Raw genomic sequence first — 23,523 nt, 5'->3', positions numbered from 1 at the left:
ATCTTGGGTAAAATTCAAGATGGCTGCGCCCATGGCTGGAAAGTTTGATGGAAATCTCTGTGATATTTTGCAACATGTTCAACAGATAGACACATTCCTCGATGTTATGTTTGAGTTCCTGTACAGAAGGTAACTTTTTCAGTGTGCTTGTCTAATCCGGTTTTAAGTTTTAGCTCAATAAGCTCACGATTTCAGACTTTCTCTACCAACAAATTGTATCTGATACACGACGAACTTACGAACGACGAACCCCACTCTCTCACCGCCACACGCCAGCCCATGCCCAACGTCGTACGTTGGTTAAGACGTTTAAAGCCCCACTTTTTGTGGCAAAGCTTGAAATTGTATGCACAGTGCACCGGGGCGGGTGGGGGTCCATACCCTGCCACCGCTTTTTTAATCTTCTTATCTAAGAATTAAATTAATTTAATTATTGTGAAATTGTATTCCTTTTGTTTGTAAACTAAAACATTTTTTTAAAATGGTGCCACTGGCAGAACAAAAATAATAATATTATAACTAGTAAGAGTGGCTTCCATAAATACACCAAACATGACTGTATCATGATCATGATGTATCAAGTGACGTGGAACATCACAATAACATCAATAATTATATCATGATGCATCAGCAGTTATTGTTTGTTTATGTTTATACCACCAACAACGTTGATGCAAATTTCCCATATCTTTCATTTTCAGGACAGACTTCTATAAACTGATGCGCCATGAGCACGACACAATGGGGTTGCCTCCAGGAATGGCTAAAAAGTTAGTCATGAAGGTGAGGTTGATTTTATTCTCTGAAATATCTGTTTTCTTTTTGTCCACATTTTAAGTGTTATCTACCTTGTAAGTGTTGTGCCACCTTGTGTCTCAATCAAAATTCCCCCAATGTATCTTGTAGATTTAGACAAATATTGAGTCATCTTTGGCTAGTTCAGTTGTTAGGGAGAAAACCAATAAGCAGATTTTTTTTGAGAAATCACGTTTCCCTTTTTCCTTATTGCTTTTATCTGTCTAACCAGGCTTTCACAAAGTACGAGAAAATTGGCAATGGTCCACCGCTTGAAGAGTTGGAGAGTTCCTTAATGGGTAAGACCATTTATATTTTTGAGTCCATTTGTTTTTAAAATTATAAAATACATTATCAAAAATTGTAAATTTAGTTGACTAAGAGTTAATTTACACACAATTTTTTCGTATGTGTTATTTCAGACTCAGTGGTCTCCCTTAGTAGTGTTCCGCTGACCAAATGCCAGTTTGAGAACCAGTCAAAATATACCCCAAGTAGTCTGACTGGCTAGTTCAGTGTTGAAAAACATTTATATTTCTTGAAAAACAGACAAGTGAACTGTCAAACTAACTAATAGTCCTGCTGGCAATACACAAACCAAGTTAAGGGCAACTCCCCTGCTTATATTATTTGTTCCTTCATTTTTATTTTTTTCCCCCTCTCTTTGTCTGTTTGTTTGACATTAAAACAAACTTTTAGCGGCTGTGCCAAACCCAAGCAATACAGTTGAGATTACGGAACTGCCTGATGTTGAAAAACCTTCAAGCAGGGAAGAGAGTAAGTCGGAAGACGTGGGAGAAAGAAAAGAAAGACTCACAGACGAGACGAATGAGGACAGAGGAGAAGTTGCTGGAGAAACTGTGAAACAAGATTTGTCATCGACAACTTTACAACAAAAGAGGTACATGCGTATGTCATTATATTTTTTGTCATTCTTTGTTCAACTCAAAATAAAGTTTGAATTTACCCAGTCGTTTCCCTTGTGGTCTATAATCTAAAAGTCAACTAGTTTTAACTCTTTACATTTTTTATTGTGGGTTGAACAAAGAAAACCTAACTGGAGCAGGATTTTCAGAACCTAAGACCCCCAGATTATCCTGCCGGTGGTCTACCAACTGAGGTTTCTAGCCCTTTATTTCTAATCGCTAAGGTAAATGAATTGCTTTGATTCCAGAACCAGTGCAATGATATCATCAGCAGACACCTACAACGGGGCATTAAGGGAGACGTACGCCTGGGCTCAGACATTACATGACCTTGATGTCAAGGTGTTTGTTCCAGAGACACTGAAGAAAGCCAAAGATCTCAAGGTGGAAATTAAAGAAGATTCAATAAAGGTAACAACATTGGGAATGAAGACGAGGACTTTTTCTGTCTTTGCTTTCAGTATGAATGTATGTTCAAGTAGTCCTACAGATTTTTCAAAGTCTTCACTTAGGCTCGGGCTCCGAACTCAGTTTTGATGTTGATGCACCATGTAAAATGCACACTGCTTCAAAAAACAACCAAGCAGGAGCAGAAAAGGTCTCACACTTTGAAGAGCATGTTGTTTGAAGAGCGAAGCCATTTTCTAAATAACACTTGTTATATTGATTGACTGATTGATTGATTGATTGTTATTTATACTTAGTTTTGTTCATGTAATTGTGATCATGTGTCATTGAAGAATTATGTGGAGTGTATTTTTATATTTTAAATTTTTTATATGTGCAAACTGAGGAAATTATTTTCATACTGGCATGATGAATAAATAATTGACCTGATTTGAATTGAATTGTGCAGGTTGCTGTTCAGAGTCATCACGCGGGTACGTCAGAGCCCCAGGTGTTAATTGAGGGCAAGCTGACAATGAAGATCCGCTGTGATGAATCAATTTGGAGTCTGCATCCTGGCAGTTATGTACAGGTGCGTTGGGAGTGTGCTGTGGAAAGTGAATTCTGGAAAAGTTGTTCATTTTAGAATCTGAATCGCTGAAACTAACAAAATGTCCTGACATCCCTTGAAGCTCATCACGTGATATGCCTTAAATTAACTAATCAGCCATGTGAATGCGGCCAATGTAATTTTCATTTCAGGCACTTCCATTGGAAGAGTCTTATAGTCTGCACAACACTGTACATCATATTTGCATATGAGTTTTTATTTTGTTTGCCCCCGCTCAAACTTGGACAGCCCGCGCACCAACCTCTCAGTGCGTTATATTTATACCATGAAGTCTGCACTTTACTTGGAAGAAGAAGAAGAAGAAAGGGGCACCAAGGCAAAGACCAGGGCAACAGAGACCATGGCCACCATGTAATTCTGGACCTAAAACCTCTGAGAATGATCTTCTTATATCGCACCTAAATCTTGTTCCTTTAAAGGCACTGGACAATATTGGTATTACTCAAAATAATTGTTGGCATAATGGTTGAGAAAGTGGTCATTTCTCACTCAAATATTAAGAGACTTCAGGCCTGCACCTTTTTATTGGCTACTGAAAGCACACAAATTTGTGCAACACTATTTGTGTGTCACTATTCTCTTGCGACTTTAATGACCAATTGAATCAAAATTTTCACAGGTTTGTGATTTTTATGCATATGTTGAGCTACACCAAGTTAGAATACTGGTCTTTGACATTTACCACCAAAGGTGTCCAGTGACTTTAATGTTCATCATCTCTATTCTGATTGCAGCTCAGCCTTGAGAAGCACAGGGACGCCTGGTGGCGTGCGGTGGTGCAAGGAGAACCAGAAATCGATAACAAGAGTATCAGTAACGTCCAGAATGTCAGCGATATGGACGAGGATGCCCAACAAGACTACCAGAGAGTCATGTTCGACATGGAACAGAAGAGACAAGGAAAACCGACGATTAAAGAAATGGTGAGACTATCTTGTTTTCTTTATACCAAATAAGACATCTGGGCCCAATTTCATAAAGCTGTTTTTAAGCATACAATTCTGCTCAGCAAATTTCTTGGCAAAGCAAGAATTGACCCGAGGTACCAGTGACTGCAATTGTAACTGTATGGTATCCTAGCTTGTGAACAATTTTTGCTAAGCAGAAGTTGTTTGTGCTAAGCAAGTTTTGTGCTTACAGGCTTTATGAAATTGGACAGTGAGGAAGAACTCTCTCTGCTGCAGTGAAGTTAATAACGAAGTCTACTCGATCCACTAAAGCAAAACTAGTAGTCAAGGTTGATTTTTCATATTCTGCCGAGGTAGTAGTAAAAAAAGAAGTGAATTCCAAAAATCTAGTAGTCTCCCGAGTTATGAAATATCTAGCAAATCTAGTTCTTAAAGGAACTTTATCTACCCATTAAGTAGATATATACATGGTGTTACTGCAAACCAAATATACATTGATACCTCAAAATGCCATGCCTCAAATCCCATCCCATATAGGAAAATTGCTAGTATACCTGTAGTGCTTTTTGTCATTCATTTTATTTTATTTCATCCGTCTATTTCTAACAGGAGACACAGGAAATTCTACGGAAAGCTTGGAACACTGACGGTTCACCCTTCAAGGGCACCGAGTTTGATCCCTCCGCATTGAACATTACCACATGATGTTGTTTTCGCATATGTGATTAGCATATTTGAATATTCATTAGGTGAGGTTTGCAGTAGCAGGGTTGTGTAAATCTCTTTTGAGTCGTGTTGGTTCTGAAAAGAACCGGTGATTGACAACTCAAGAACCGACACTTCTCATAAGAGATTTACACATTGTGCTACTGCAAACCTCATGTTATTATACTCCCACCATGCAAAGTTCCACATCCTACTTTGTTCTTAAAAAGCATGAAATTCGTTGAGGATACACCCTGTTGTTTTGTAATCCATTGATTCACAAAAAGAAGAAAACATATCTTTTGTGTCCAACTTGAAGAGTAATTTATTTCCATGCAATGTTTTTCTTTTTATTTAAATAAAAACAAAAACAAATTTGGTTACATAAAGTGCACATGTTTTTAAATGCTGAATTACAAAGTCAAACAAAGCTGTCAATTTCCATCACAATTAGTGCTTGGGTTATTTTGGGACAGAAAAAAACAACCAAAATCATATTTTGGGATTTATTTGTACATATGTATGATCAATGTGAATTCTTACTAAATTATAAATTTCCTAACAAATTCATATCATAAAAGATATTATTTGGGTAATACACCTGGCAATAATGGTGAACATTGTACCTACCAAAAGTGCGAACTGAGTTCCGAGTAACAATACAGGTACCTGTTGAGGATGCTGGATGGCAGCAGACTTACTAGGCAAGTCTAGCCAACTTGCAAATGGCTTGTTGGTCCAGCGTCTTTAAGCTTGTACAAATTAATCAGTCTTAAACTATAGCACTTTGTTAACGGACAATCTATACTCAAAGTGGACTTGTGGACAAGTCGTTACATGTTTGTCGTGGTGGTTGCGCAACGGCTCGCGACTACGGGCAAATTTAAATGGGGCACATTCAACAGCAAGCATTATCACGAAAGCAGTTTAAACATGTGAGAGTATGTACCGTGACAAACATTTATTTGAATTGTCAACAAGTCAATACTGAAAATTGTTCATTGGGCTTATTATTAAACTGTATGATAACATGCCAAATTCATTCCAAAAAGCCCTAGGCTTTTCTTTGTACATAAATGTATATTAATTGTTTATAGCTCACTGCTTCAAGTTGTGCTTCAAAATAATGAAACAGTCAAATAAAATATCGCAAGCATGTCGAGTGAAATCCATCGGATGTCAAATGAAGTAAATTAATGTGATGTTTATTTATGATCGTCCGCACTCGACCAAGAGATATTGCTGATTAAGATGTCCAACAGTCTTTTAGGGTTCAATTTCCAGTTGTATTCACATCATTAACCTTAAAATGGTTTAGAGGTCATTCTCTTTGATGCTGACCTTTCCATACCATCTAAACCGAAGCAGTATCGGTAATCTTCACTTTTATTCCCAGCTGGGCTTGTCTCCACCGTAAAGACCTTCCCTAGAGGTCATACCTTATCTAAGATAACTGACCTGAAGTGTTTGCTGTCCAGTCATCCCCTTTGATTCTGACCTTTCCATGGAGGTCATATCAGATTAACCAAAGCAGTCTTGGTAATCTTCACTTTAGTTCCCAGCCAGATTTGTCTCCACCAAAAAGCCTCCCCTTAGAGGTCATATCTAATCTTAGATAACTATACCTTGTTTAGATAACTGACCCTTATGGGTTTGCTGTCTAGTTATCCTCTTTGATTCTGACCTTCCCATGGAGGTCATATCAGCTAACCGACTTTGTCTGACCTTCCGCATTCTCTTGCTCCTCATTTGTCGTTGAATCTGTTTCTGGGACAATGTGCAGGCTCTGACCTTTTGCATTCTCTTGTTTCTCATTTGAATCTGTTTCAGAGACGATGACCTTCCCTCCCTTGAGAAGGCTCTCAAGGTTGAGGACGGTCTCCTTCTCAACCCTTTTATTCCTGTTTCCCTGCATCTCCTGAATGTACTCAGTGAAGAGCTTCTTCAAGGCGGGCAGGCAGAGGGGCAACTGGTCGAGCTCGGAGAATGATACCTTTTAATCAAACAACATAATAAAAATGATAAGAACACTTTTTTCACGCGACTGTAACCATCAAGTAAAGATGCTCACGGTGTGGACCGTGTCCCCCTCCCACTGGGGACCCTGCGCCCTTCCCCTAAGGACCCTGTCCCCTCCCACTAAGGACCATCTCCCTCCCCACACTTACCCTCATGTTGTCAAATGCCAAACCCACTCTGTGACTGAACTCCTCATTGAAGAATGGGATCTTTGGATAGCGTTGGCTGAAGTGGGTCAGAAGGATAAATTTGGCATCCATCTTCTGTCCAACATCGATCGCTTGAGAAATCATACTGAGAGGCAAACAACATAAACGAGGGGATTAATTTATTCAAATAAGTTTAAAAGTATCAATTAGCCTCTTGATTTCTGCTTAAGCTGTTCAAAGGTTCAAGCTATAAACATCTTGATCCATTTCATGGCTCTGCTTACTGCAAATTTTGAACTTCAGTCCCCTGTAAACGAAACAATTGTATCAGCAGTAAGCAGAGCCATAAAATTTGACACTAGTAAAAGAAGTTTTAATATTTAATGAAATTTCAAGATTTGCTGATTTTCTATCAATTTACAAAGTGCACCGGCCATTATATGAAACGGGAAGTGTTTAGTTTATGTGATGGGTCAGTGTGTTTCCTGCCCTTTTCCTGGCCATAGCCCCTGACTCATAAAGTCCAAATCACAGCACAATCTTCACATGTCCAGCCCGATGGCCAGTTCCATTTCTCTGTGTGCAAGAAGTGTGTACTGTTTACACATAAAAAGCAGAGTCTAGTATTCACTGCGAACCACAAAAAATAGAACAAGGAACGGGGAAATTTCACATGCCTGGTTTATGTGACCAGTAGAAGTACCGTAGTTAGGTTCATTGTCAATAAGTACCACCAGTGCTTACCTGTGGCGTTTCTTAACTGCCTCAGCATCCAGACCATCTTCTAATGTAGCTTCATGTATTAAAACATCCGCATCTTTACCTAGTATAAGAAGCAACACAGGAATCAAATAAAAAACTGTAATTTTTGCGTTGGGAATACTACTACTACTTCTTATGGCTAGCTAAGCAAAGTATGTTCAGGTTGAGGTTGCTTCAGCCAGGGCCCAATTTCATACAGCTTCTGAGGCACCAAACACTTTGGCTCACCATTATAGGGTTACCGGAAAAAAATACCATTGCGATTGCGCCATCTGTGACAGGTGTCCAGCTTATTTTTGCTTAGGAAGAAATTGTTAAGCAAAAGGTTTGGCTTTTTAACAACTCTATGAAATGAGCCCTAGCTGCATTGGGAGTAAGTAAGAGAGAGATGAAGGTTTTCACCGAATGTCACCGTCATCACCCCCGATATATCTTGGTTGTGCCATTTTGGGAGTCAGTTTCTCTGTCTGTTAGTGTGCAGTATTTATGTTAGGCAACACTACACAATATCTGTTGTGGTTTGTGTACAATACCTGCATGGATAAGGTTGTGACTGGGCATGCAGTCACCGGAGTAGACTAGCTTCCAGCCGTCTTTGTGTTTGATCACTAAACCGTGGCTGTTGAAACAGTGGGGTACTGGAACTGTCTTGTACTGAAAACAATGTGAACCAAATAAAATAAGGCTATGCATAAAAATGAAATGAAACCAAATGTGAAGTTTTCATTACAAATGAAAGCAAGTTTCTCATTCAGTTTGAAAATCAGTCAGATTATTTTTTAAGTTAGCCTGAAACTCTATAAAAGTATGAAAATAATTAATAATCATCATTATAATAAGTCATAGCGCCAAAATCTCCCTTAAAAGATGCTCCAGGCGCTGTACTAAGTCATACAAATGCATAAATTAAATCAATAAAAACATTCACAAAATTCTTGTTAACAAATGCACTTCAAAACTAATCGATTAACGTTGAAGCGAAGAGAGTCTACAAAAAGACAAACGATGATCTCTAAAAATGAATTTTCTATAACTTAACCTTACCTCTGTCAAATCAAGTCTCGCTAGTAGGGATTGTTCATGCCTGGATGAATCCTCCAATTTACCAGACAGTGATTGAAGCTCCACAAACCTATATTAATAAAGGAAGAGCAGCCATGCTTGAAAATCCCCCGAACTGAATAAATACACTTCAGAATTTCCGAGTGACCTTCATGTACACATGGTGTAGACATTTAAGGCTTTTTGATAACAACTCTTCATTTGGCAAATTATTAGAAAGAGTTTCTTTTCGGCAATCCATTGGGTTCCAGCTTCCTTTTAATATTTTTAAATTTTGCCTGTGAAGGTACCTTTTTTTTTACAATTTCCCGAGAAATACAGTAAGTATGATGAACTATACCTCATCTGTTGAATAAAGGACTCGCAGGAGGTGTGATAATTATTCAGCCATATTAACATTCGCTTTGGTCCAACCAGGATCAGATCTCTATTAATGTCTCCTCTTTCCATCTTCATCATGCAGGGAAACAAAAACAAATATTAAATTCACTTTAAAGGTATAGAGTCATAGACAGTTTGTTGTCAATGTAATGCTGATTAAAGGCATTGGACACTATTGGTAATTACTCAAAATAATTATTGGCATAAAACCTTTCTTGGTGGCAAGTAATAGGGAGAGGTTGATAGTATAAAACATTGTGAGAAACGGCTCCCTCTGAAGTGCCATAGTTTTCGAGAAAGAAGTAATTTTCCACGACTTTGATTTTGAGACCTCAGATTTAGAACTTGAGGTCTCAAAATCAACCATCTAAACGCACACAACTTCGTTTGACAAGTGTTATTTTTCTTTCATTATTATCTCGCAACTTCGATGACCGATTGAGCTCAAATTTTCACAGGTTTGTTATTTTATGCATATGTTGAAATACACCAACTGTGAAGGCTAGTCTTTGACAATTACCAATAGTGTCCACTGCCTTTAATAGACACAAAAATAAAGAAAGATACATGTACAATAAAAGTCACTTGTGAAAGTTTCAGCTGAATAAAGTGGTTTTTATTTGTTGAGAAAACAGCAATAACTGTCATGGTATTTTCATAAAGAGCGTCAAATACATCCACGCTTAGTGAGGTGACAACCGCATCTCTGCAAATCTGAATTCGAAAAAACAGACATCACTGGAATTTTATTCTGCATAACTCAACTTGAGGTGAAGTGCAAAACCAAATGTTAGAAAACAGTGACAATTAAATGATAAAATGCACCAAGAGAAGAGAAATGTTTTATTCAAACTTACCTTCACCCTTCTCCACTCCCGAAGAATTTGCATAAGGCCCTGCAGAAAAGTTACAGAAAATTGCATAAATTTACTTCAAGAGTCTGATTAGTCTTTTCTGTTTTTAAAATAACTCTTAATTTGGGAGGCTGATCAGCATTAGTGCAACTGCAACGTGTTAGAGCCATAGGCATGCAGGCGCCTTGTGGTAGCCAGCCATATCAAGCCATAAAAAACACGGAACTAAGCCAGTATTATAATTTTCCGAAGGAAGGTAGACCAGAGGGCCTAGAGAGAAGACTTTGTGGCATAGCAGAGAACCAACACACAACTCTACTCACATGATGGCCTTCGCCGAGAATCGAGCCAGGGCCACAGTGGTGAGGGGTGAGCGCATTACGCACTGCCAACCCATGCCATCAAAAATATAACATGAAATCAAAAGTTTCTTTGAAGTTGAGGTCACTCACCCCATGGTGATCTGCATGAATATGCGAAACAAAAATACTCTGCAAATTAGCCAAAACATTATCTGTTCGGTCGCCATAGAAACGCTGAAGTTGACCAAACGTTCCTTCACCACAGTCCAATATCATGGATTGCTTTTGACTGCAAAAAAAAGGAAAAATGTTTAATTCTAAATCCAAGAATTGATATTTGACACTGAACTGATTGTGAGCTGAGGAGGCTTTTTCAAGGACTAAGAAAACGGAATAAAATTATCATACATTTCAGCAGGGTAAAAACTGAAATCATATTCTTTATCCATGATGCAATATTCATAAATACCTCAGAAAGTTTCGCTATTCGTATTGGTAGAGAGCGCGTCACGTGGGGGTGTTTAAACGGTTGATAATGACCAGCTGGAGCTGTTAATGACCAGCACGAATGCATATCCGAAAACTGTCTCAGTCATAAAAGTACAGAGCTCAAGGATGTCGGAAAATGGATAAGTTTTACAGAGTTTCTTACTTTATTACGCCTTCAACCAAAAAGGCATTTATGAATTGGAATAAAAGAGTCGTGACTCGTTCTTAAAATGCCGTTTAGAACCTTGCAGGGTCGTGGCCGTGTGATAAAGGCCCTCGTTTTTAAGAGCTCATCGCTACCCTTTTATTCCCTTAGTTACATCAGTTCAAGGAGTCCAAGGGCCTTTCTTAAACCTTGGCTAGGGCTCTGGTTCCAGACTCCGTCTGCTGATATGCGCTGCTCCAAAAATGCAGGTTAAAGGCCCAGCTGCATTTCCACTGTGTGCGCAGCGCACAGCCCAAGCCGAGGTTTGAAAAAGGCCCCAAGACTGTGTCCAAACTAGTGGCTGTGGCTTGATAGTCACATGAGCATGATTGGAGCATACAAAGCCCATAGAACCACCCATAGCAACAGTCATTGCTGTAGCCACAGCCGTCAATTTGGACATAGCCTAATCCACTATAAAAATTAAGGTCTTTCTGAAACCACAGAAGCAGAGGTGAATTCTGAAGCCGTAATTAATTATGCCGTTTCGAAAAGATCCCTTCAGTTTCATCATACCTGACGTTCAGTAGGATACCAGTGACATTGCGTTCCTTGTTTGGCATTGCCGACCCAGTGCCAAAGAAGACTAATTCCGGGTATTTTGCAGTCTCCACCGATGGTCGCTGCTCAAGTTGATTAACAAGCTCCTCCTGGGTGTCTTTGAAGCCTGGCACAGCCATCGCTTCCTGGATGAACGGTTCATTGCTTGGTGATTGGATGAACTCCCTGCATGAAGGAGATCATTGGATAAAAAGCGCATTCATTCAAACCATCTAATAGACTTAATAGATGTTAAATTTGCATAGGGGTCAAAGAATAGTAAAGCAAAGTAAAGCACTGTACACTCTACTTTCCCCAGTTCTGTGAAAAAATCACAGGCATATTACTCCAGTGGGATTTGAATACAAAACCTTTGCAATTCAAGACCAGGGTAAAGCCAAAATTAATATTCATCTAAGAGTCCTGATGCATTGACACCATCACACTGCTATCTTAGACGTAAAACAACGACAAACCATATGTTCATGTCCAGCAGTAGCACAGTGCAGTCCAGGCAATGGATGCAAGCTTAATCTGACATCCAACCTTTATGTTGGATCGATGGATTTTTACGCAGGTCACAATAAACACATTATTTTTTAGTACTCACCTATCCCAGCCTGTATGAGGTCTAAGGTGGTATCTCATGTAACTCTCTGCCTTGCAAACCTTTGCATCTTTCATCTACAGAAAGCAAAGAACACGGTTGTCGAAATATTAGCTTTAAAAAAACATCTTTTGAAAAACCTTGACAGATCTAAACAAATAATATCATTATCAACTCCTTCCACTTCAATCAGCCACTTATTTCTAATATGTAAAGCAAGATTATTCTTTGCTGGCCAAACGTTTTATGCGGCGATGGCACCGTTTGAACTTGTGATGTCACATGCAAGGGCAGGCCTCTGACCTCACTCTTAAAGGGGCACAGCAATTTCCCTTAGGTAAGGGGCTCTTCTATGAGGAAATTCGAAATTTGTATCGGAACTTGGCTTAGGGCACCACAGTAAAAGCACAGGGCACCACAGCAATTGCTGTGGGTGTAGTGGGTTATTTAGAGGCCTGTAAGGGGTCTATAACAAAAGCTGAGAAACCAAAGGACTATTATAATAATAATTTGGGGGGCTAATCATCCTTACTCGCAGCTAAGAGCTGAATTGTGAAGGGCGCGGCTACAGCGTGTTCGAGAAGCAGGCATGCAAGGGCGCCTTTGGCTGCTAGCCATATCAACCCATTATGACCACAGAGCACAGCTAAGATCAAAAGTGTTTGATTTTTCCCGAGGGAGGAAAACCGGATGGTGCAGAAAACCCTCGCGGCACAGCAGATAACCAACGCACAACTCAACTCACATAGGGCCCTAGCCGGCAACCGAACCGGGGTCACCTTGGTGAGAGGCGAACGCTTTACGCACAAGCCAACCATACCACCAAAGTCATACTCACAATTGGACTGCTGTTATCACCTATTGCTTGTGTAGAGCTGCTGGCTTCATGAACAGGAAGGAGGGGGAAGATGCCAGGGTGGACGAGGTTGAGTTTGGCTTGAAGCCGTCTGCAGCTCTCGTGTGTTACTGTCCGGCAAGTGCTATTGAGGACAATGTGTTCTGTGGCTGGACCAAACCTACAGTAAAGAAAGGTAGATAAATCTGTGGATCAATTAATACTAAAATAGAAGCTGGGTCTTCACTAGCGAATGAAGAAACCCCCCTCTACATCTGTGATTTGTGGGCAAGTGTGTTTGCCCACATTTGTTTATGGAGGTTGCCAAGTAATAGTTATGACAGGCTGCTGGTGAAGACAATGTGTTCAGTGGCTGGACCAAACCTACAATAAAGAAAGGTAAATAAATCTGTCAATCAATTAATGCTAAAATTAAGGGTTTAAATGAAGGGGTTTGCCCCAGTGTTCCTCGTTTGATTGGCAGCATATTGCGCCACAGCACCTTGTAAACCCATGGTGCTATGTAAAAGGAGTAGATCTCATTATTCAAACGTAGTCCCACATACCTTGCAGGAAATACTGTATGTTAAAGCGCCTTGAGCGTAACCGAGTGATGGATATGAGCGCTATATATGAAGCCACTATTTGTGTCCTCAGAGATGATAATGTTTTTAATATTACCTGCACATCCAGCTTTGATATCTGTTGTCATTCAGGACGGTTTCCGGGCACATGTGAATCACCAGAGAGACTGCGCTGTCACTGGCATCAGCTTGGTGTCTGAGAGAAAGAACAGATTCACTTCAGTATCACCATAAAAGGCACTGGACACTATTGGTATACTCAAAATAATTGAAACGGCTCCATCTGAAGTAACGTAACCTTTGAGAAAGAAGTAATTGCTCAGTAAAATATTTCAACTGATTTTGAGACCTCCCGCGTGAGGTCTCAAAATCAAGCATCTGAAAGCACGCAACTTCATGTGACAAGGGTGTTTTTTCGTTCATTATTATCTCGCAACTTCGCCGACAATTGAGTTCAAATTTTCACAGGTTTATTATTTCGTGCATGTTGAGAAGACAGGTCTTTGACAATTACCAAAGGTGTCCAGTGTCTTTAAAGGCTTGGGTATTTTTTGTGGAAATGATACTTTTAAGAAATGAGGTAAACAATGCAATGAAAATAATTTTCGTCTCAGTTTTAGCATGTAAAACATATCATTTTTGCCATAACTGGTAAATACGTTTACAGCACCTCAGCAAGTAATATTTTAAGGGAAGCTTTCTACCATCATTATCGTCAAACCATGTAAGTTTATTGCAAACCTGTGGACATTGCGTTTTGTGTCCTACAAAAAGTACCCAAACCCTTTAACTACCGCAGTTATGATAGAAACGAGTGATCAATTTAAAATTAATAACTGAGTCTTGGTACTGTACACACCTTGCAAGGCCTTCATTCTTAGTTACAGATTCCACAAACTCCTCTGACGGACACTCTAAAACTGCAGAGAAAATAAAAGCAAACCTTTTTTATTTTTTTATATTTTTTTATATTCAACATCCAACAGCACAAGCGCCAATTACAGGACGGATACAAATATTAATATTAAACATTACAAAAACAGTTAAACGTAACAATAAACTAAGGAAGTAAAACAAAACATAAGAGTACACATATGGCAAGAGGGGAAAACCCCTAAAAAGAACAGACAGAAAACATGAAAGACCTAAAATGGACTAATCACTAAGGTGGCAAGATGAGCGAGATGAGTGGCACCATTCATTGCATTGAATCCATTGAGATGAATTAATTACTCAGTTTGATTGATTAAAGCACCATACAGTAACTTAGCATCAAAACTGTTGGGGTATACCTGGTCACATGTAAAGCATAATCAGTTTACTTGTACAGTCCTCAGTCCAACACCATACAGTAACTCAACACCCAAACTGTTGAACTCTGATTATGGTGGTATGCCTGGTCCCATGTAAAGCATAATCAGTTTACTAGTGCAGTCCTCAGTCCTACACCATACAGTAACTCAACACCCAAACTGTTGGACTCTGACTATGGTGGTTTGCCTGGTCCCATGTAAAGCATGATCAGTTTACTAGTGAAGTCCTCAGTCCAACACCATACAGTAACTCAACAACCAAACTGTTGAACTCTGAGTATGGTGGTTTGCCTGGTCCCATGTAAAGCATAATCAGTTTACTAGTGCAGTCCTCAGTCCTACACCATACAGTAACTCAACACCCAAACTGTTGGACTCTGACTATGGTGGTTTGCCTGGTCCCATGTAAAGCATGATCAGTTTACTAGTGAAGTCCTCAGTCCAACACCATACAGTAACTCAACAACCAAACTGTAGAACTCTGATTATGATGGTTAAGGCCGAGTCACACTGCAGCGATAACGAGAACGATAACGATAACGACGCAAAGAGAACGCATTCCATTGGTTGAATGGGCGTGTGCGTATTCTGCGTGGAACAATTCAACCAATAGAATGCTTTTTCTCTGCGTCATGATCGTTATCGTTTTCGTTATTGCTGCAGTGTGACTCGGCCTTTAGCCTGGTCCTATGTAAATCATGATCAGTTTTCTAGCACAATCCTGAGTCCAACTAAATCAAACAAAACATTTTGTGGTTCTGCATACCTATGAAGGTGATTCCAGGTGTACCTGGGTCCATAACATCCTCAGGTTTGATCTGGAAAGAAAAAGAACAATTATGTCCAATTAAAGGCAGTGGACACTATTGGTATCTACTCAAAATAATTATCAGCATAAACCTCACTTGGTAAAGAGTAATGGGGAGAGGTTGATAGTATAAAACATTGTGAGAAACGGCTCCCTCTGAAGTAAAGTAGTTTTCAAGAAGAGTAGTTTTCCACGAATTTGATTTCGAGACCTCAGAATTAGATTTTGCTGTCTCGAAATCAAGCATCTGAAAGCACACAACTTCGTGTGACTAGGGTGTTTTTTCTTTCATAGTTATCTCGCAACTTCGACGACCAATTGAGCTCAAATTTTCACAGGTTTGTTATTTTATGCATATGCTGAGATACACCAAGTGAGAAGACTGTTTATTTTACAATTACCAATAGTGTCCAGTGTCTTTAACTCTTTTAGTACCAAGGTCCTACATGTACGATCTATTTTATGTATTCTGATGGTGCCATTCTCATACCAGAATAATAATTATAATAATAATGACCCTTCAGTTTTGATTTCAATGGTTTCAGAACGATTGTGAATCAGAGTTCCTCAACACAATACTCACCTCGACTCCGTCATCAGTTGTCACAGATTTACCACCCTTGAGAATACTGTACGCTGGACCACTGAAAAACGATACCATAAAAGCTTGGGGTTATAATAGTAAATATGTATTTATTTTGTTTTATTGTTATTTTTTTATTTTATTTTTTTTGGGGGGGGGGGGGGGTAAGCAACATAGTATTTAATATGGTTATCACATATATGTAAGAACACACCTTTTCTTGAATATAGCGATGTCTATGCATGAACCACAAGGGAAACTGACGGGGTAAATTTGAAATAATTTGGGTTTAAACAAGAGCAACATTTGCTACACTGGATTAGAACCAACGACCTCCATTCCATAGGACTAGATATCTCAATTGGTAGAGCGACGGCACGTTAAACTGCAGGTCACTGGTTCTAATCCAGCTCCAGTCAATTTGTCTTCGTTCAAACCCAAATGATTTTATACAAGTCTGTTAACCATAAACCTGCACAATCATAAGCACTGATTCTGCTCAATAGCAGAAAAATAATTTACCAGCCAAAATGCTATGTGATGTGAACTGATTCTGACTAGTTCCCTGCGTATTTTTTCCTAAGCAGAATAATAAAAAATTCACTTACGGTCTAAGTCCGAGGTCTAGTGCCTTCTTCACAATGATACGCCCAGGTGTGTCATGTAGCTGTGGGCAAGAGATAAGAAACGTTACTGTCATTGCAAAGTAAAGTGGCTGACTATGATCCGAATTGTGGTCTAGTTGTTAGACTGCACGACTTGCAATCACAAGGGTGTGGGGTCAAAAACTACCAAGCTAATCGCTGATTTCCCAATGACTAGAATAAGTATTGTCGTTTAAAGTTACTGGATCACTATTTCTTGATATGCACAACTCATAATCATAGACGCTAAACCTATGTTTGTATGAGAGAGATCGGCTGTTGCCAGCTTGGTGTTTATCACCTTGTGGGTTCACAGAGTTCCCTTGATGGGAAGATCAGACAGACAGACAGACAGACGGACAAGGGTTCGGAGGCATGTTGAAATGGTAGCATTTCCACCTTTTGGCAACCCCTGGGGTTACAGACTCCAAGGGGCTTTTGGGGATAGTATTCTTAGCACGAGAGAAGTAGATCGAAGAGCAAACATTCTTATTGGAAGTAAACAGCAGCTCTATGAAATTGGGCCCTGATTATAGGCATCAAGAAGTCTCTTGTGTGATTACCTTGCATACGTAGGCAATGGTCAAATCTTCAAGCTCCATCTTTCTCCTCTTTGCACCTGTATACAGAATATAAGAACAATTATAAACATTTCAGGGTTCGAATTTGGGGGGGAAAATCCACAAGAACCTGCAGGACTTTTCGCTCAAAATGTTTACTGGGCCAGAAATACCTTTTGCAAGTGAGAATCAAAATGAGATAAAACTTCCTGAGACAGTTTAAGATGCATTTAACTACTTTTAGTTGAAGACTCATCTCATTTGTCTTTATGTCTATTAAGTCTACTTCAGTGTTGAATATTGTAACGATGGTTGACTAGACTTCCAAACGAGTCGTTCGAGTGAGTTCGTCACTGCGCCAGTAGTCGACTAAATGTGCGACTCAAACTTGCTCATCGAAATCAGTACAAAAATGCAAGAGCTGCCCTCCCTTCATCCAACAACTCTCTTTCCTCACCTTGTGGTTAAACGGCCATCTTTGAGATGTCAAATTGATCCTTAAAATAATTTGTGTTTGTCCAAAGAAAAATTTATTAGAGCAGGATTTGAACCATTGACCTCCAGAGACCACCAGCCTAGGGCTATGGAGGAGCACCGGCATGTTCAATCGGAGGTCGATGGTTCAAACCCTGCCCTCACTAAAATCACTCATTCCTCACCTTGCTGCTGAACGGCCATCTTTGAGATGATGTCAAATGGATCCTTGGCTTTCCTCTTGTTTCCAGAACCCTCCTCTTCCTCCTCCAGACCTTCCTCATCACTCCCAGATAAGCCTTCAGCCGAAGGGGAGTCTGCCTGGTGACTTGTCGAGGGACTGCTTGGTGGGCTGATGTGACCCTTCTGACTGTTACCTGATGGAAGGAGGGGAAGCAGGCAAAAAGACATGTTTGTTTGTTACATTTCATTATTTTTAACCCACGGAGCAGCCCTGGGAACAAATGTAGAGATGCTGGACCCACTGGACGCGATCGGAAGGCAGATTGAGTTACGGGTAAATAACTGTGTTTGGGGGCACAATTCTTTTTCTAATGGTCTCAACAGATGAATAGATGTTCCCTGGACCCACACACTAAAGATTGAAACATTCTGAAAATGTACACATTGGTTTACTCCTAATTCAGAGGATTCAAGTTTTTGTGCACACAGTAGGAATTTTGTGCATATTATGTTGGGTCCATATAGACTAAACTGCCACCCCAAAGTATTTTGTCAACCTTTGAGTTTACCCTCCCAGAAATCCCTACAGTATATGAAAGAGTGATGTGTTTAAGGGTAGTTTAAAAAAATTAGCGGAAATGATCAACACATTTTGTAGTTATTAAAAGATATAGTATGAAGCTGGTCCTTCCACCAGCGCCCCTCGGCTGCTCCAAGGGTAAGTTAACCTAGTTACACAACCCCAATGTCAGCTTGACAGATTATAAGAGCTATCAAATGCTGTCCTGTACTTACTGTGTATGGCTATCGGTGTGACGGCCATGATTTCATTCAAGAAGGAGCCATCAGTGTACGGTTTCACATCTGCAATATCAATTCCGAAAAATAGATCACATGAGTTTTTATGAAAAAGTTACTGACAGATTAAAGGTATTCAATCCACTATTATAAACCACAAGGGAAACTGACAGGGTAAGTTTTAAACGATTTGGGGTTGAACAAAGAAAAAAATGACTAGAACCAATGACCTCCAGATTATTGTGCCGCCGCTCTACCAACTGAGCTATATCTAGCCCTATGTTAGCGGGCTCCCTATCGACAGATTTAAGACAAACATTCCTACCCATTTTGATTGTCTCATGCTTAGCGAATATCTGAAGAGCTTTGCTGAATTCTTCCTGAATGGGGGAAAGAAAAAACAGAAGATTTATCGATGTAAATGCAAGGAACAAATTGTATATCTGCAAAGGCATTTCTCAAACCTCGGCTTGGGCTACGGATAAAATGCGCCGTCTGATGTTCAAACCACTGCGTGCAAAATAACTGATATAAATGTATAGGCCTGAAGACTGGGTTCGTACTTGCTGCGATTCCACTGAGTACGCAGCGCGCCAAGCCTAAGCCGGAAACAGAGCCCAAGCAAGGGTTTGAGAAAGGCCCCAAGACTCAGAGGTGCTTTCGCCACCAAACAAAGAAGCATACCCACATGTGGTACTCAAACATGTCCAAAGACCATCCTTTTTAACCTCTATTCTTTTGAAGCAATTCTTTTCATTATACATGTACGCACAAAAGTTTGTTTTGTAACAAACACAGATGTGTTAAATTATTGGAAATCTTACCAACTGTGGAGGTCCGTACAATGACAGCTTGGGCAATCCAACATTCTTCAATGTAATCATCATCCCTGAATAAAGTCATAAATTTGTGAACAAAATGGAAAACGATAATGGTTGTTAGATATATGCCTATTTTAAAATAATACTAAGACTATAACTACTACTACTACTAATAATAATAATAACTAGTTCTTATATAGTGCATTTTACAATAACGTATCAATGCCATGATCAATGTGCTTTACATTAATGCCCTGGACATTGTGCCAATAACATTCCTTAATCTTTCTCAGCTCTCTGAGGAGGATAAAGCCCGGGCTGCAGTGGCGCTCTTAAGGCAGGCCTGAAGGCCTATGCTTTGTTTTCGAAAGGGCAAGGGCACCAAGGCATTTTCTCCATGGTAAAGGGCACCCTTTGAGGAAATTACATTGTCCTTTACCAACGAAAAACTGCCTTAAGTTCCTTCAAGAATAAGTATCACTATCAGGCATGTGCAAATAGCCAGTGATTTTATTTACCAATTGATCCTCCAAGGTTTTCCCAAGTCATTCTGGTGAAGAAAATATGCTCCAGTCTGGACATGTTCTTCACTCTGTAAGTGTAAAATTACAATAAAATCATTTTATGAAATAATACAAGTTTCATAATTCAAGCTGCTCGTAAAAACTGACAGACTTTGCAAACTGTCTCAACTATGACCTTGTAGTGTGGAATTTAGATGCTAGTTTTTGAGAAACGCGATATTGATCTTGGTGCATTGAAAAAAAGTACAATTGCCATTCTTACAAATACCCTTGCTTTTTAAAACTGTTGAATCGTTAACCCTTACTACAGACCCAATTCCCTCGGTCTCCCATAGACCGATCCATTAAGCTCCGCCCCGTTGCGTATTGACCAATCACTACCCATTGCGCAACCAAAAGTCCGACACTTTAAAGTCCGACATGTGTGCGTGTATGCTTGGCGCGCGCGGCAGAGTTGTGCAGAATGGCATTAGGGAGGCGGAGCCTATGGATCGGTCTATTGCCAAAGTGATTGACTCAGAAGGACAGAGGCTGGTAGGATAATGAATTGCGTATCATAGGCTTTAGACATTCTTCCAATCTTATTACAGTTTAAACAATTTGGTGTTCTTGGTTCTTGGTTTGTTAATCATAATCCCTTTACAGCACCATTTGGGCTAAACTGGGATGTTGTGGGAAAGTGATGTCAACAGCCAGGTGGATAGGGTGCCAAAAAGAAAAAGATGCATTTTTTACAGGTGCAGGAAAAGAAGGAAAGAATTTAAAGGTGTGGAGTGTGTTGGAAAAGGGCATTGGAGGATTTAGGGTTAGGACGCATTAGTTACGACGCACACTTGCCAAGCTGCCTAGCGATCAGTCACCTTGAAAAGTAAATTTAAAAGAGCAATTTCAGAAAGAAGTCTTGACTTCCATTTTGATTTACCTGTTTTCAAACATGAGTCTCTGTGTTCCTTCACCACAGTTGAAAAGAAATCTGAAAAAGACAACTTTATTAAACTGGATTTGATTGGAATCATTAACCATTAACACTAATACTAATAGAACACTTGTGTGATTGGGTAGGCCCTAAGTAAATTTCTTGGAAAAAGGTGGTTAATACAGTTAAAAGTGTTTGTCACATTTGCGTGGAATGCTAGTTGCGATAACGTAACCCTCCTCCTGGCGGCCGTCGGGAGGAGGGTTAAGTTATCGCAACTAGTGGAATGCAAGCATATTAGCAATGCCCAACACGCTCAAAGTTTTAGCTAATCAATCTTACAAGTTTATAAACCGCTGGCTAATAAAGGCTAAAAGTGCGTTTCAGATTTCACCTCATGATTTTCGTATTAATATTTAATATTTTTGTTCTGCTAAATTATGGTTGTAATAAAAAAATGCCAAAAATGCATCCAATAACATTTGTATGTACAAAATAATCTACTTAGCCTTTCAAGTTTCAATGGGCTTTTTCTACAATAGATTTATTATATCTACATAGAATACTCTACTTAACTATTAGCCTTTCAATGGGTTTTTTCTACAATAGATTTATATCTACCTGACAGAAGCTGCTATGACCAGTACAGAGGGTGGACAATCAGCAGTGCCACTGCCAATCACTTGGACGGAGACGTTCCCATTTCGGTCCAGTTTCAACCCTCCTCCTTGCTCACTATTCCCAGTCAGGTTACGCTGTCGCTTATTGTGCTTTTTACGGAAGGACTGTCTCTGTACTTCGGCCATCTTCCCTAATGGAGAGGCAAGAAAGTCAGAGGCGGCTGTAGAACTAATAAAAGGGTGACGGGTTTGGTGAAAAGTTCCCGAAGTTCTGTTTGAAAGTCGTGGGTACGCAGGCTCAGCAAGACGGGCGACAGTGCCTGCTGCAGACGACGACCACGGCCGGTGTTGCGGCAACAATGTGCAGTCAAAATGTGTAAGACGTGCTTCAAATTTGGCACCAGGTATTCTCACACTCCCCAATGTAGTAATGTTAAAATTCACATTTCTCCAACAGCACAAAGGTCTTCCGAAGCTGGTCTGGAATGCACAACTTGATACAGCTCGTAACTTAAGTAAAAACATTCGTCTAATGTTGAGTTGTTTTTTGGCATAATTGCACCACTCTTGCATGTGTTCTATTTTGACGATCGTTAGCAAACGGCTGTTGGGTGTTCAAGAAAATTAAACGGCTGTTGCATGCATCGCACATAATGAAATGGCTTCTCAGAATGTGTGATCAAAAGAACTAATTTTTTCCTCCAGGAGACGATCAAAGCACACTGACCGAAACGTCGAGCAGTAAAAACCGGCTCATCTCATCGCAAACCTTACTTACTTAATTATTTCCTGTAAACCAAATTTTCCCCTCCCGAGCATTAGATGTCTCGATCTCGGAAGATGAGATCTTGGCCTCAAAAGACGAGATCTCAGCCTCAGACTTAGAGGTCTTAACTCTCAAAATCAGCACAGTCAATGAAAAAGTGGATATCCGCTAAAAGCGGAGATTTCACAGTCCAACACTGCCCCCCCCCCCCCCCCCCCTCCCACCCTTTGGACACCAGCCCTGCACCAAGTCCCGCTCCTTGTAAAAAGAAATTTGTATTTAAATGACACCGAAGAAAGATTTATCAACAAGGCTTTTTTTTAAGGTGTTCTCCCACATGGTTTAATATTTAATCGTGCCTGCAAATCATATTTACAAATATTTTAATCGACTTCACATCCAAGAAAAGGAAAACAACGAAACATTCCTGAAGAAATCAGAACCAAGAAGTACTTTTAAAAAGTTCTGCGTCAGTACAGACTTCCAAAGTGCTCTGAACTTAGTTATCATCCCAGACAAAAGACATACAAAATTGTTGACACATTTGACATATGTATACAGTGCATTTGATGCCAATCTGTAAAACATCAATCTATCAAAATTATTTACATTTGCCATATTATTCTTGTCAGTAGTCCATGATGTATGCAGAAAGTTCAGTTTTATGGAAGATTAAAAATTCACGCAAACTTCTTGACTTCCACAATATACACATCTGATTAACATATACCCGTGTGGAATTATTTAGAATATCTCTGAAAATAGTTTTTCAAATTATTGACCCCCCTTATTCTCATTTCGCATCAAACTGCCCCCAAAATAGTCTTCCTTCAAAAATACAAAGCTTATTTTACACCAGCCCCCCAGAAACAAACATTGAGGACATGTTGTAATATTTCATATTTTTGACTAGTTTTTTATCTTTATAAGGGGGCAGTTCCTTGTAATGTATTTTCCTCAACCAATTTTGTTTGCTTTGTAGTTTTTAACTGCAAGTTCGCCCCAAGCAAGGCTTAAAGTCGCTGTTGTAAGGGGCTACAAGTAGAAAAATATTAAATATGAAAACAACTCCCGGGAGCTGAAGGTAGGAATTGATATTCCTCTTAAAACAGTATAGATCGTAGGATGGAGGGAAACATACACCAGGCAAGGAGTTCCCAAGGAGATGCAGTACGTGGAATAAAGCTTTTGGAATGACTCTTTGTTCTACATCTCAGCAAAGAAGGAGATGAACATTCAGGTGAGTGTCCCTTTTCGAAAGATAATGAATACTAAAATCTGAACTAAAAAATAAATAATACTTCCTCGTTGGGTTACAAAATGTATCAGTGAACCTGCATTCTTTAATGAAGACCAAATTCACAATCATTCC

General features: G+C 39.6%; 2 protein-coding genes across 4 annotated transcripts; one reads left to right on the top strand and one right to left on the bottom strand.

Moving 5' to 3' along the window:
• Positions 1-4: 4 nt before the first annotated feature.
• LOC117292090 (nudC domain-containing protein 3-like) lies at positions 5-5,524 on the top strand. Of its 2 annotated transcripts, none has more exons than XM_033774011.1 (8): positions 5-129; positions 702-783; positions 1,028-1,094; positions 1,495-1,696; positions 1,970-2,132; positions 2,578-2,700; positions 3,474-3,662; positions 4,257-5,524. In XM_033774011.1, exons 1-8 carry the CDS (start codon positions 20-22, stop codon positions 4,350-4,352), a joined length of 1,032 nt encoding a protein of 343 aa, XP_033629902.1. In that variant the 5' UTR covers positions 5-19; the 3' UTR covers positions 4,353-5,524. The 2 variants fall into 2 exon arrangements, with proteins under 2 accessions (XP_033629902.1, XP_033629903.1); XM_033774012.1 differs by lacking the exon at positions 5-129 and adding an exon at positions 261-344.
• A 94-nt stretch (positions 5,525-5,618) lies between these two features.
• On the bottom strand, positions 5,619-22,049 carry LOC117292088 (zinc phosphodiesterase ELAC protein 2-like). 2 transcript variants are annotated; one of them, XM_033774010.1, is made up of 25 exons: positions 21,387-22,049; positions 20,772-20,822; positions 19,844-19,917; positions 19,329-19,393; positions 18,830-18,884; positions 18,502-18,570; positions 17,709-17,900; positions 17,053-17,108; positions 16,454-16,512; positions 15,846-15,906; positions 15,221-15,272; positions 14,001-14,061; positions 13,239-13,337; positions 12,561-12,738; positions 11,726-11,799; positions 11,092-11,301; positions 10,032-10,170; positions 9,583-9,621; positions 8,685-8,794; positions 8,327-8,414; positions 7,816-7,936; positions 7,265-7,343; positions 6,521-6,665; positions 6,174-6,345; positions 5,619-6,113 (listed from the first exon to the last, which is right to left on the bottom strand). In XM_033774010.1, exons 1-25 carry the CDS (start codon positions 21,956-21,958, stop codon positions 6,055-6,057), a joined length of 2,880 nt encoding a protein of 959 aa, XP_033629901.1. In that variant the 5' UTR covers positions 21,959-22,049; the 3' UTR covers positions 5,619-6,054. The 2 variants fall into 2 exon arrangements, with proteins under 2 accessions (XP_033629901.1, XP_033629900.1); XM_033774009.1 differs by having other exon boundaries at positions 5,619-6,345.
• Positions 22,050-23,523: the final 1,474 nt, after the last annotated feature.

This window comes from Asterias rubens, chromosome 7 (genome assembly GCF_902459465.1).
Source record: "Asterias rubens chromosome 7, eAstRub1.3, whole genome shotgun sequence".
NCBI lineage: Eukaryota > Metazoa > Echinodermata > Asteroidea > Forcipulatida > Asteriidae > Asterias > Asterias rubens.
The sequence above is the reverse complement of the archived record's forward strand: the minus strand, read 5'-3'. Positions and strand labels throughout refer to the sequence as shown.